This window comes from Gopherus evgoodei, chromosome 1 (assembly GCF_007399415.2).
Source record: "Gopherus evgoodei ecotype Sinaloan lineage chromosome 1, rGopEvg1_v1.p, whole genome shotgun sequence".
Classification (NCBI taxonomy): domain Eukaryota; kingdom Metazoa; phylum Chordata; order Testudines; family Testudinidae; genus Gopherus; species Gopherus evgoodei.
The window spans coordinates 285,099,431-285,113,867 of record NC_044322.1 but is presented as its reverse complement, the minus strand read 5'-3'; the positions used below and the strand labels follow the sequence as shown (position 1 = coordinate 285,113,867).

Below are 14,437 nucleotides of genomic sequence, written 5' to 3'. Positions count from 1 at the left end.
CATCCAACAAATTCTCCAACAAAACCAAGACCAGACCAGACTTGATATTGCCGGTATTTCAAAGATAAACCTCAAAAAACTTTCTAATAAGCTTTCACGTCTGGTTTACATATCAAACGATAAGACACAGGCCATTTTAGAAGAGTCTTTTGCAAGTCATTTTGCAGGTGAAAATAGCTAATATATACAGACTTATTAGGCATTGCCTCTGATGGCACAGTCCCGATAGCACAAGCCTTCAGCAGGGTCATTATGTCCAGTAGGAAGGAAAACCAGAATTCTAGAAATTCAAGTTGCAGGGTCAGTTATAACCTAGTATCAACTGCTACATTCTATAAGTTAAATATTAATATTCACGCACCTGACAGCAGCATAGGATCTTTATCCAAAGTCTTTTTAACCTGATCTGATTCTCCAGTCAATGAGCTTTCATCAATTTTAAGGTCATTTCCTTGAATAAGTACACCATCAGCTGGCAGAAGATCACCTAAAATACAGAGCATTAAAAACTGCAAACTTGAAACACTATTAATAAAGTCAAATAATTGAGTTAAATATATATTCACCATATTTTACTTGTGCAATATCCCCAACAATTATGTCGGCTACTGGTATCTGGATGACTTGTCCACCCCTGATGACAGTGAACTTCTGTTCTTGTTCAATGCGGCTCTGCAGCCCCCTAAATTGTTTCTCTTTACTCCAGTCATTGAAAGCGGTTACCAATACCACACAAACTACAGATAAAAGGATTGCAGCTCCTTCAATCCAACCTGTTTCACCTTCCTCCTCCTCTTCACCAACAGTCACTGCTCCACATGCTGTAAGAAATAAAGACTTCTTTAAAAAGTTCAAAAACAAACTCCTTTGTAATCCATATTAACTTTCACAAGGAATAAATTCACACTGACTTTAGTCTGGTAAAAGGATTTCCTAAGAAAGGCTTAAATCAAAGCTGGTCAATGTCTTATTCAGAGATTACAAGAGAGAGTAGGAACAATTAGGATCTGAGGAGAGAAGCAGTGTAGTTCAGAAACTCAGGAAGGCAAAGAAGGATTTCAGTGGGAATTACAGGTACTCAGTTTAAAAATATCAGACCATTTATTTAGATATCAGTTAGGTGCTTAAGTTTGAAAATTTTAAGGGTCCTTATCAATGCAAAGGTAACAGCTATCCAGCTCCAGCAAATCTTTTTTGTTCACTTTTACCTGGCAGCTGCTCAGTGACAAGATTTTGGTCATTTGCCCTACTACTATTCAGAACTCTGCCAGTAGTGAAACAGAAGAACACCTGTTTCACTCTTCTGGCTGCTTGGAGAAAACTGAGCAACTGGGGGAAGATCCAGAGGAATGGAGACTTTCCCTCCCCCCTCCAACAGGATGTGAAGTGGAGTAGCAGAAGAGCGACTATTTAACCTCCCTTTTCAGTTTCCCTCTGATCCTCCCAAAACAACAGTTAGGAAGAGGTTCTAGGCAGGAAAGGAAGAAAAACTCTTCTCTGTTCCAGCAGCTAAAACGATGTGTAGCTTTATAGTGTGCCAGACAGTTAGTAGCTAGAAGCTTATTGAAAAGATGAGCCCTGAATGGGTTCTACCACCACCATGTTGGCAGAAAACCCTAATACTCTCCCCATCTCAACAGCTATGTGCTGCACAGAAACTGATCTCTCCCAATGTTTCTCTTGACCTGGCTAGTGAATCTTCATCACTGTCTTGTTTTATCTACCTTTGACTACAAGCATTACCTGGCATGTTTTTTCCAGTCCTGAACAGAATAAGATGAGATATTGAAATAAAAAAAAAAATTGGCACGTTTTCAATCTAGAATTAATTTCTAGTTATCTTCTGAACCACCTCAAGTCTTCCAGAGCAGACAATGCTTTTAACTTCTGTTTACATGAAGAAATGTTTCCCCCACCTCAAATGTCACAGTAGAGGCAAAGGCTGCAACAGTGGATTTTCCTTCAAATTTTGAAGCATAAAAAACAAAAGTCATGCTTTGGCAAAAATTTCAGTTTGAAAATTTCAAGAAACTCTGGCAAGGACTTCAATGACAGTGCTTCCAAACAAGCTGTAAAAAGGTAGTTGTGAAACTTATTTTGGATTTATGACTGGAACAGTTACTAAACTCTGCCATCCAAATTGATAGCAGCAGCCGTCAATCTGGATGATCTACAGCAGGGATCGGCAACCTATGGCACGTGTGCCAAAGACAGCATGCAAGCCAATTTTTAATGGCATGCTGGGGCCTGCCGGGACTCCAGTGTGCCATTAAAAATCCTGTTGGCGTGGCAATTCGCAGGGGGCGAGCTCCCAGACCGGAGTGTCCTGCCGAGCGCAGCAAGCCGCCGGCCCGTCCCCCACCTTCCCCTGGAGCCCTGCTACCACGCACGCAGCACTCTGGAGGCTGGGGCTGCACACTCCCGCAGGGCAGTGTTTGGCTCCATGGGGAGGGAAAGACACTCCCTGCTCATCTGGAGCCCTGCCACCGTGTGCGCAGCATTCTGAGGGGCGGGGCTGCGCGCACAGCGGCAGGGCTCCAGATGAGCGAGGAGCCTCACAGAAAGCGGTCCGGGGCTGGAGGGGTTGGGTAAGGGGTGGGGGCAGTCAGGGGATAGGGAGCAGGGTGGGTTGGATGGGTGGGTGCTTGGGGTGGGGGAGATCTCTGGAGGGGATAATCAGGGAGAAGGGGGTGGATGGGGCACAGGAGTCCCAGGGTCTGTCGGGGGTGGGAGGTGGATAGGGGTCAGGGCAGTCAGGGGACAGGGAGCAGGGGGTGGTGGTGGTCAGGGAACAAGCAGCTGGGGGGGTTGGATGACTTGGGAGTTCGGGGGGGGTTGTCAGGAGGTAGGGTGTGAAGAGGGGTTGGGGCAGGCAGGGAGCAGGGGTGGGGTTTGTATGGGCCCAGAGTTCTGGGAGTCCTGCCAGGGGGCGGGGAGTGATTGGATAAGCATAGGAGTCCAGGGGGTTCTTTCTGGGTCCAGGGGTGTGGATAAGGGTTGGGCAGTCAGGGGACAGGTAGGGGATAGGGTCCCGGGAGGCGGTAGTCAGGGGACAAGGAGCCACCTCCACCACAGCCCCAGCCCTGACTGGCACCCCCACACAGACCCACTTCCCCTGCCCTGACACCTGCACCCCCCTCACATGGCCCTGCCCTCTGCCCTGACTCTTGCACCCCCCCACATCCCCAGCCGCCCCACATCCCATGCACCCACACATCCCCACCCCCATCCTGAACACCAAATGGAAGCTCCTGCATCCTCCCCCTCAAATTCCCACCTGCACCCCTCACACCACCTGGGAAGCTCCATTTAAGTGCCCCCACACCCAAACCTTCTGCCCCAACCCTGAGCCCCCTCCCTCACTCTAGCTCCTGGCCAGACCCTGCACCCCCAGCCCTGTGCTCAGTGCACTCCCACCCTCAGCTCAGTGCAGAGAGAGGAAGAGAATGGGCCAGAACCAGGGAGGTATGTACCCACTGTATGGGGGCAGGGCCAGGACCCCAGACCGGCAGCAGGGTAAGCGGGTACAGCAGCCTGGATCCCGACTGGCAGGAGCCGGCGGATGGAACCCCTGAGCAGTAATGAGCTGAGCCACTCAGCCCACTGCCTGTCTGGAGTCCTGGCTGCAGGCCCCGCACAGCCTGCTGCCTGTCTGGAGTTCTGGCTCCCAGACCCTTCTCAGCTGGGGTCCCGGCCGCAGGTCCCGCTCAGCTCACTGCCGGCCTAGGTGAACAGAACCCGAGACCAGCTGCTAGCTGAGCGGACCAGCGGCATAAGATCAACATTTTAATTTAATTTTAAATGAAGTTACTTAAACATTTTGAAAGCCTTGTTTATTTTACAATACAACACTAGTTTAGTTATATAATATATAGACTTGTAGAGAGAGACCTTCTAAAAAACATTAAAATGTATTACCGGCACACGAAACCTTAAATTAGAGTAAATAAATGAAGACTTGGCACACCACGTCTGAAAGGTTGCCAACCCCTGATCTACAGAATACTGGAGGACTGCTCAAATGGTGAAATAAGAACAGCTCTTATAATGGACTATTTCAGAAGTTGTAACAAAACCGAAGTAAGACTTATTTTAAAAGCTTTCATTTAACAACCGACAATTATGTCAATAGTATGAGGTAGGGTGGATAAAAACCATTAAAACACACAACAGGATTTTTTTAAATTGGATTTTATTTTAAAAAGTAAACATGTATTTAACTTAAATCTATTCAAAATTAAAATTGAAAATCGATAAATTATGTTAAGGGATAAACATTAAAATCTATCAGTTTTTTTATTTAAGTTAAATCAGTATATGTGTTTGCTGCCAACTTTTAGAGAAAGTCAAATCACTGAGCTGGTAGAAGGCATGGACTAAGCACCTGGAACAAATTTTGTTGAAATGCTATGCCAGCTTTTGATAGCAGTAGCCTCTTCTGAAGGTACAGAGAAAGTTTTCTTCATTTCAGTTTATTCAACTAGTGCAGTTCAATGGCTACTACATTCAAAGTAAAGAAATCAACTGGGAGTTGGAAAAAAAAAAAGGGGAAGTTTTTTATTCATAAAGTGAAAGAAAAAAAAAAGAGGTATGAAAATATGAGATCTTCTAGTTCTAAAGTCTTGAAGGATGTGACCAGAAATAATCAGTTCTGTTCACTAACTATAGTTAACACTTTAGTTTTAAATGTAAAATGTTTTATTAACTTTGTTCATTTTTTCTTATGTAGTCAATCACATTTGTTATACATAATACATTTTCATTTTTTGCTGCATTTAATTTGCATTTCCATCAGAGCTCAACACAAATCAAATTAAAAAAACCTTAGTAAATAAGATTCACCATTTAAAATAAATTTTAAAATTAAGAATCCAAGTAAAATTCAGATGTAAATTAAGCCACATGATTGCTTAAATAAATGTGTACAGATATTCTAAAGTTAGTGTAAAGGCTATAAATTAATTGCAAATCAACATTTTTTAATGCTTACAATTAATGAGAATCAACCTTTCAGAAAAACTAAAATGTACAAATGCAAAATAATTTAACACAATTTAAATCAGTGCATCCTGCTTGATGATTTAAATCATGACTAAATTTGATTTTATTTAAAGAAATCCACCCTGCTATGAAGTCATCCTTGAGCTATACTACAAACAATTCTGTTTAGCTGATATTTGTGCTAGTTTCTGAAAGCAAAGGTTACTCAAATTCAGTCAGATCATCTGGTTGTCTCCCTTAAGTCTGAAGGGTTTTAGAAGATTCTTTGACAGGTATGGAAATAGCTGGCTCAATGGAGAAAATGGCTTGGTGACTCAGACCTGTGATCACATTAGTCACAAGAACTAGAATGTCTAAACTGAACTTGAGAAGAAGAACTTGTAGCAAGAACTCTGCTATCTATGCAGCCTGGATAGGGTTTCACTTTTGTCTTGATGGCTGGATCAGTTTCTACAACCTCATGAAAGATGTCTGGGAACGGGGTGAAAAAGCACCAGACTGGAAACAGTTGTATGTCTATTTTTATTTAACCAACACTTCCTTGCATTCTAGCTTCAACTTGTCAAAGCAAAGCAGACCCCATGATGTTTGCTGCACCCCCCAAAAAAACCAAACAAAAACCCTCACTGAAAGCCTGCTCCAAAGAAGGTGCTGAAGTTTTTAAACTGATAGTTCTGAGTGACTGTACAGACAGAATCTTTTCATTACTGAATTGGAGGATCAAAGACAGTGTTAACTATCATTTACAAATGAGAAACAGAAGACTGCTAGACATGCCAGCTCTCAGTGGAAAAAACCTGGTGAACACTATCTGGAAACAATTCTGTTTATTCAGAATCTTCAAGAAAGAGAAAAGCTAAATATTCATTTGCACTTTATTGCATGAAAACATGAACTGTGTGGGCTGTTTACTTTTGACGAGTCCAGCGGCTCCTGCTGCTTAAACCACATCTGAAGTATTAAAGCTTGTGTACGATATCACTTCACAGTCAAATGTGACTATGAACACATAATATTATTGGAATTTCTATTTTAAATGCAACCAATACACTGTTTTTATGCTAGTGTTATCCCAGTAGAGAAGTGAAATGGAAAGCAAGCAAAATTACTTGGAATAAGAATGCTCTTGGCCTCCATTGGCTGATTAAAATTGATCTTATGTAAAATTTAGAATTGAAGTTTCACAACACTGCAATTTACATATATTAAATATTTCTTGCTTCAAGGTTTACTTACTTGCTTCGTTCCCTCCTGGAGGCTGGTAAAAAGAAAGGCCCAATGATATTATGGCTGCAATTTCTAATATAATTAGGGTAACATCCTGTAGTGCTTCCCATACTAACTGAAGAAATGTTTTTGGCTTTTTAGGAGGTATAAAGTTCTTCCCAAACACTGCTTCTCTTCTCTCTATATCTGCTGGATTTCCACTTAGACCTAAATATAAAAAAAAGTCAATTTCAGCATTTGTTTTTTTATAATCATATGCATCTCCCATTCACGAAACTCTGTATAAGCCAGAAGTATCACACTCTATAACACAGCTAACTTAACAGGTAGGAATACAGCATGATACTATACATTAAATACTTTCAAGAATGATTCTTACATAATACGAAGTCTTATTTTTAAATTATTGGGGTTAAAAAGCAGGAAACTGAATCACAAATCCACCCAGTTTAGGCTTAATCTATTTCTGCCTTTTTTATACCATTTCAGAGAGAATTGTCGTCTCCTATGTATCTGAACATATATGTATGCCAGACAATAGATAAGACTGAATTGATAGGGAGCTCAAGCTACCATATTGCGCGGCACCCAGAAGTTCTCCTATATCTCATAGCTTCTAAGGCCAGAAAAGGCCATTATGATCTAGTCTGACCTCCTATATAACAGGCCATAGAACTATTCTGGGAATTATTTTAGAAAAAATCTTCCCCCAAAGATCCAATCTTGATTTTAAAATGATCAGTGATGGAGAATCCACTACAACCCTTGGTAACTTGTACCAATACTTGCACCTATTAAAAATGTATACCTTATTTCCAGCCTGAATTTCTCTAACTCCAGTTTACAGCAATTGGATTGTGTTTTACCTTTCTCTGCTAGATTGAAGAATCCATTATTACATATTTGTTCCCATACTTTTACACTGTAATCAAGTCACCCCTTAAACCTTCTTTTTGATAAGCTAAATAGATGGCGCTCCTTGAGTCTGTCACTATAAGGTAGGTTTTCTAGTCCTTTAAATCATTCTCATGGCTCTTCTTTGAACCAGCTCTAATTTATCAACATCCCTCTTGAATTGTGGGCACTAGCACTGGACACAGTATTCGTCACACCAGTGCCAAAATACAAAAAGGTAAATTAAAATAAGCCCTCTATCTCTACTTGAGATTTCCCTGTGTGTACATCTCAGGATCACACTAGCTCTTTTGGCCACTTCAATCATACAGGGAGCTCATGATGGTTGTCACCTCCTCCGATCCCTTAGTCTGGTCCCCTCATTCCTGTCCTCAGTTTGTGGTTCAGTATTTCTCCAATATGAGCCATGTTCACTTGGATTATTTTACATTTTCACATTCCATATTACTGAATGTTTCTCCAATCAGCTTTTTAGGACATCACACTTTATGTAACCAGTACACTACACATGCGCAAGCTTCAATTTACATTTTTTTAGGTCATGTTGTGTTACCCTGTTTCTGGGTCATCCCACTAATATGTTTGTCATTTCAAGTTTGTGTTTTGACCTCAAAACTTCCAGCACATTACCTTTGTTCGGTTTGCAATAGAATCACTTTAAGCAAATCAGTAATTCTATGTAAAAGAAGATTTGGCAAAACCACACTTATGCTAGCAAGGCTTGGCATAAGTGTTCTTTTATACAAACTCATTTACTATCTAGTTACAAATCATTAATGTATAGTTATTAGAGCTTTCAGTTGTACCATTAACAATTCTTCATTTTTATAGTTTTTAGTATCATTCAGTATGTTATCCTATTCTAGCCCTGAAGGGGTGTGTGTGTGTGGGGGAGGGTATGGAAAACAGAATGACCCTTTTCTGTCAACATTTCTTATAGTCTTTAAACAGGGTTTCAAAGGCCTTTTTATTCAATGTCCAGTTTTGTTTGGGAATCACTACAAAAAAAACTTCAAAATACAATGTTCAAAATTTTCCTGTGAAGGAGTGTCTCCATTTTAGGGCCTTAATATTTAGTTGCTTTTAACAGTATCCCAACAACATCCATAAGTCAAACATGTCACTATCTGTAAGTTGAATAACTTGAAGATCCACATATAAGGAGTAATAAGACATTCAAGTTGTGGCTTGCATTCTCAGTATGCTAGTGCAAGCACACAACATGCGGACTAAATGAATGGCACCATGCCCAGGATAGTGAGAAATATCACTAACATTTCCAGAAAAAGCAAGATAATCACCAGGGGACTGCTTCATGACTGAACTGAAAAGGCCAAAACACAGGTGAGTAGGCCAACACCAATAGGTTATTCTCTTCTCTCCCCACACCCCCAGCACTCCTAAGTGCACACTTACTAATGTGTTGCTAAGAACAGAACCATTTTCTGTAGGTAAACAATAGTAATATGGATGAGGCAGTTGCAGGAGATATCTGTTTCCCTGATACCTAAAGTGAGGATCTGAACATCTAAATAATCGCGGGGGGGGGGGGGGGAAGGATCATGTACAGTAAACAACATCTTTAGGGCTCCTTCTCTGCAAATCTGCTTGGAAAAAAAACAAAACTATCTACCCTTATGCAGATAAGCTGCCACTACGGAGGCATTTGCTGAATGCTCAAGTAGCAGCCTACTTGCAAGTAATAGTACTGGATACTGAAAATAAGCCAAACCCTACCACAGAAAAAAATTCATTTGCAACCTATCCTGTCCCATGGTCTAAACTGACACTAGTCTGTTGGGAATCCCACATGCGGTTAAAGCTGTCTGGGTAGTGACTGATTACTGTTCCTAGAGCTGCGTCACTCAGACACACACCCCAGTTGTAGACCCCCATGTCTGACACTCGTGAGTCCAATCCTGCAGTCTTGCTCACCTAGGCCTTGGAACTAGTGCCACCACCCTCCTGAGCCCTCTAGTTGCTTCAACATGTTCCTTCCACAGTCTGTCTGGTTGTGAGTGATCTGGTTCTGAATTACATCCATCAGGGACAGTGTGATAGTAAAATAAGGAAACAGACTTACAAAGACTTCTCACACACATTTTACTCTTAAAGCATAAAAGTTAGCACTTTATAGAAACTCTTCAACACAATCCTCCTCAGTGGGATCTCTCACTTTCTGCAAGTCCCTGAATCTGGTCCAAGTCCTTTGAGAGAGGCCTGCCTCCACTTCTTCTAGCTGTGTCTTCTGTTCTTGTGAGGACACTACAGCTTTGGAGAAGTCCACCTTTTAAAAAAGAGAGTATCTATCCCTCTCTGGTAACAAAAAAAAACAAAACACACTACAGCTCTCCTAGCCATATGAGCAGACCAGACAAGAGGGAATTGCAGATAGCCCCCCTCCACCATCTGATTTCCATGAAGAGTCCATTCAAAAGCAGAGGCCCTGGAAGTGGCAATCCCATTGTTTCACCTAGGGATGGCCATTCAGTAGTGCTCCTTGGATTGCTCTGTTACAGCTTTCTGAACATGTCAAGTTCCTTCTACATGAATGATCGAATCCACTACCGTTACACTTCTGAATAGCCATCAAAACCAAATGAAATTCCCAATGGGACAGACACATTCACCTAGGATTTAGCCCACGTCTTATAAACTTTAGCAGCTCTACACCGATGTAATTGCATCAACCAAAGTTTGTATATCACGAGGACGAATGCATACTGGGAATGCGTCGAAACAAAATGCAGCACAGGCAGGTATCCCAGTGTGCCACATGCCCACCATCTGGAGCATTACCTTTTGGGAATTTTCAAGTGAGTTGTGGTAGAATAAGGATGTCCAGGGATCTCTGGGACCTTGGAGTGAGGTTCCCAACATGCAACTTCTCCATCCTATCAGATCATCCATAACCCATAATTAAAAAAAAATAAAAAATCCCACAAACTTATGCAGCAATTCTCAGTCTCTGCTTATCCCTGACAGAAGCATAGAACCCACAGAGCTCTGAGCTATTCTCATGAATATGCAAAGACAGGATGTATGTATGATTCTCCTGTACTTGCAGACCTGCAGAAAGTACTGCAACAAATGGGGAAGTGCGGATGTGTTTAAGAACAGTTTGCTGAGAAACAATGAAAGTACAATTTGAGGTTGCTGGGGCATTCACAGCGCAGTTGCAGATAGAGGAATATCACTTCTGGGTCTGAAAAATGAGCACTGGTGATGGGATTGCACTGTAATGCAGGTTTAGGACTACGAACAACAGCTGCAGAACTTTCAGATGTGAAAGGCCACATACCTGGATCTGTGTGCTGAGCTCATCCCAGCCTTACAGTGTGTGGACACCAGCATGAGAGTGGCATTGACAGTGGAGAAGCGAGTGGTGATAGCATTTCGGAAGCTTGCAAGGCCAGATTCCCCATTACCCAGTAAGTCATTTTGAAGTTGGAAACTACACAATGGAGGCCGTTGTTATGCAAGTGTGTAGGGGTCATTAATCATCTTCTACTACACAGGACTGACTCTCAGCAACTAGTAGATGGATTTGCAGCAGTGGGGTTCCCAAACTGGGGAGGAGGGGGCAAGAGACAGCATGCATATCCTGTTTTGGCACCAGCCCACCTTGTCACAGACTACATCAGCAGAAAGAGCTACTCTCCTATGGTAGCTTCGCTGATATCAACATGGGCTCATCAGGGAAGGTCCATGATGCCTGCATCTTTTAAAACACAGGATTGTTCAGAAAGCTGCAAGCAGACACATTCTTCTCAACTAGTAGATTGTCATTGGCTATATTAAAATGTCAGTGGTGATTCTGGGCCTATTCCCTTGCTCCCCTGACTCATGAAGCCTTACGCTGGCCACCTTGACAGCACCAAGGAAGGATTCAACTACTGGCTCAGCAAGAGCAGAATGACAGTTGAATGTGCTTTTGGTAGATTCAAGGGGCACTAGTGTCTACTGACTAGACTGGATCTCAGGGAGAAAAATATCCCAATGGTTAACGGCCTGTTATGTCCTGCTTACTATGAGGCAAAGGGGCAAAGCTGCCACTAGGTTGGAGATGGCGTAGCTGTCTGCCAAATTTGAACAGTCAGGCACGGGGGTTATCACAAGAGCTCAAAGTGAAGCCATGCAGTTGAGGGAAGCTTTGAAAGAGCACTTTAGCGATCAGCCACAGGAGTGTTCTGTATTAGTGTTCTCTGGCCCTGGAGCTTTGAGTACTGCTAAATATTTACTTATAAATATGACTGGGTGTTTTCCTAAAGCTATGCTTTCTGTGATAGTTGGTGTGCGTTTACAAGTTCTGTTTGCTTTGATTACTGCTATGCATGCTGCAATATTGTTGTGAACTAAAGATAGTGATCTCCAAAAATAAAAAAAACCTTTACTGAGTGGGAAAAACAATACAGAGAATCAATGTTAAAATTTTGTATAAACAATTTAAACGGAGTAAACATTTATGTCCCATTGAGTGCACAATGTTGTTAGCTGTGGGTACAAATACACCAACCACAGTTCTCATAGATCACAGTATGTGTAGCTGTGGTTTTCCTTGCTCTGGTGTGGAGTGGTAGTGGTAAGGATGCATCCCACTTCACATTTTTTGGGGTGCAGGGAGCAACCACCATGGAATTCTACAAGAACTGCAAAAAAGGAAGTCTGGGGCTTTTGAACCTGAAGGTCAGCCGAGGTCTGCAGCCTGTGAACGAATGTAAGAAAAATACTCCTTGTTCTGTTGGGACTCCTGGGCCTCTCTCCTGTCTCATCCAAGTCCTTAGTTCATGATCTGATGCAATACTGCAGGGTCTCTTGGAATGTGTACTGTCTTATCCTCATTTTTTCTCTTCCTCATCAAGGTCAGGCATTCTGCAAGTATGAATCAGACTGCCTCAAAGCTGCAACTCCAGAAGCAGCTGACAAAAACCAGACAGATATGTCGCTGGATTTACAGTCACAATGGAAAGGGAAAGTTTCAAAAACCTGTTTTCCCTATTTCCATAAACATTTTAATAAGAAATGCTTATTGACACTTCAGCTTTGGAGCACATCAGCACAGCACTGCATCCAGCCCCAGCCATGATGAGCATCGTCTGCCAAGGGAACAGGGGTGAGTGAGAAGAATTTTCTGCTGCATAAGTATAGGGAAATGTACACTGAATATTGGCACTATTTTCCATTGGTGGTGCCAGCACAGTGGTGCCCAAACTTTTCCTCTTGGGTACCTCCCCACCCCGTCACCAGTAATGAAATGTGTCTGCCCCTGCTCTCAGCCCCGAAGGGCCAAGAGCGGAAGCAAAGTGGGGCTGGTTGGCCCTCCCTCCCGCCAGGGCCGGCTCTAGGTTTTTTGCTGCCCCAAGCAAAAAAAATTTTGGCTGCCCCCCCAGGCAGCAGAGTGGTGTGGGGGTGCTTGGGGGCTCTACACTGGCCAGAGAAGCTGGGTGTGATGTACTCGCAGAGGAGGAGAGGGGGTATCAGGAGGGTTGCAGGAGAAGAGGTGCAGGGGAAAGGGGAGGGGCAGGAGGAGAGGGCTGGGGCAGGAAGAGTACAAGAGGAAGGGGTTTAGTGAAGGAGTGATGAGGAGAGCTACAAGTGGAGGGGCTACGAGGGTCAGGCACCGACAGCTGCTTCCTCAGGCCCGTGCAGGCAGAGCCGAGAGGACAGACACTGACCTCCAGGTGCCCGAGCCGTGGGGGTCCCCTGACAGCGCAGTACCTCCCGCTGTCCCGCTCGGAACTGGGCTCTGCCTCTTCCCACCCAGGGCAGGCAGCGCGGGGCTGAAGTGGGGGAGTGCGCAGCGGGCTGGGTTTGGGGGCAGGAGGCAGCAGTTTCCTGGCAGCTCGGGCTGCCCAGCCACTTGCTCCGTCAGCACAGGAGCTGGGAGCCGCGCCCCCTGCCCAGCCCCACGGCAGCCTGCACAGCCCACTTGAGCGGGGAAACGCTGCACCACCCTGGGGGAACTTGGAGCAGAGCAGCAGCAGGACCCCTCCCTGCATTCCAAGCCCTGCTTCCCTCCCTCCCCAACTCCTCACACCTGAGCCCCTCTAGCCCCCGCAGCTCAAGCCCAGCTCCGGGGGATGATGCTCGGGCTCCCCAGCGGCAGGGCAGCCTGAACTGCAGTCCAGCCTGTGCAACTCAGGCTGCCATGAGTGCCATCTAGTGATTGCAGCCAGAACTGCAGTGTCAGTTCCAGCTCAGCCTGAAAGCCCCAGCTGAGAGGGAACGGCTCAGGGCCCGCTCCTGGCTTTTTGCTCCTGGAGGAAAATAAAGGGGGGAGGGGGGCGGGTGTGCCACCCCTTGAAAAGTGCTACCCCAAGCACATGCTTGGAGCGCTGGTGCTTAGAGCAAGCCCTGCCTCCTGCGTGGTGGCTGGCCCAGGTCCCAGTCCTGCAGTGGCCTTCCCCATACATTCCTCTGTGCCCCACAGTTTGGGGGCCATCATATTAGCAGATCTTACTCACAAAGGATACAAAAGCACAGAAGAGCTGCCCAGGCCTGTATGCTGCTAACTGAACTCACTACTGAGTGGCAGTCTCCTACTGCAGAAGACGAAATAGAGCAGCCACCCCTATAAACCTTTGGGAGAGAACTGCAGAGTCTCTCTCAGGAGGAGAAGAGGCACCCCTATATACATAAATGATATGCTCTGCACGCTCCTCCCTATCCCTATGGTATAATTCAAACAGGGAATGAAAAACAGATGCTAGTTCTACTTTACTGAACCGGTCTCTTTGTGTACGAGTAAAATAATGAAGAGTTAATACTTTTTTTCCTTGTTAACATGTGGATGGACCAGGCATCATTCTAAAATTCAAACAAACAATGTAAGGAAAAAGGCATGCACACACTTACTTGAGTTTCCTTCCCTGTCATCAGGCTCCATCTGTGTTTGCCTACTGAGATGGCTAGACCATGGCAGAGTCTCAAACAGGTCCTGGTTTGCAGCATGGCTGAGTCCCCTGCCATGTCTCCTCCCTTTTGCTGTTCATGGCGGGGGTCTCTGTCTTGGTCTCTTCTAAGGTATCCACAGTAGTCTGTGGGATGCTGGTCTGGTCTCCACCAAGTATGCCATGCAGTTCCTTGCTAAAGCAGCAGGTCTGCAGCGCAGCATTAGATCTACTGCTGTACTCCCTGGCCTTGTGGTATCCCTGGAGAAGTTCCTTCACTTTCACTATACACTGCTGCTGATCCTGTTGTACCCTTTTGCCTACATCTCCATGCAATCTGGTTGTAGGTGTCCACATTTCTATGGCTTGTCCGTAGTTGTGTTTACACAGCTTCTTCTCCCCAC

The 14,437-nt window shown here is 44.3% G+C and overlaps 1 protein-coding gene across 5 annotated transcripts in view; it reads right to left on the bottom strand.

The window, feature by feature from the left end:
• Positions 1-14,437, bottom strand: part of ATP2B1 (ATPase plasma membrane Ca2+ transporting 1) — a 115,239-nt gene that overhangs the window by 41,446 nt on the left and 59,356 nt on the right. For all 5 annotated transcript variants that reach the window (XM_030548573.1, XM_030548572.1, XM_030548575.1 and 2 more), the window contains exons 3-5: positions 6,238-6,435; positions 567-821; positions 362-487 (exon numbers count right to left, since the gene is read on the bottom strand). In XM_030548573.1, the coding sequence (XP_030404433.1) occupies positions 362-487; positions 567-821; positions 6,238-6,435 (579 nt within the window). The remainder of the gene's footprint in view (positions 1-361; positions 488-566; positions 822-6,237; positions 6,436-14,437) is intronic.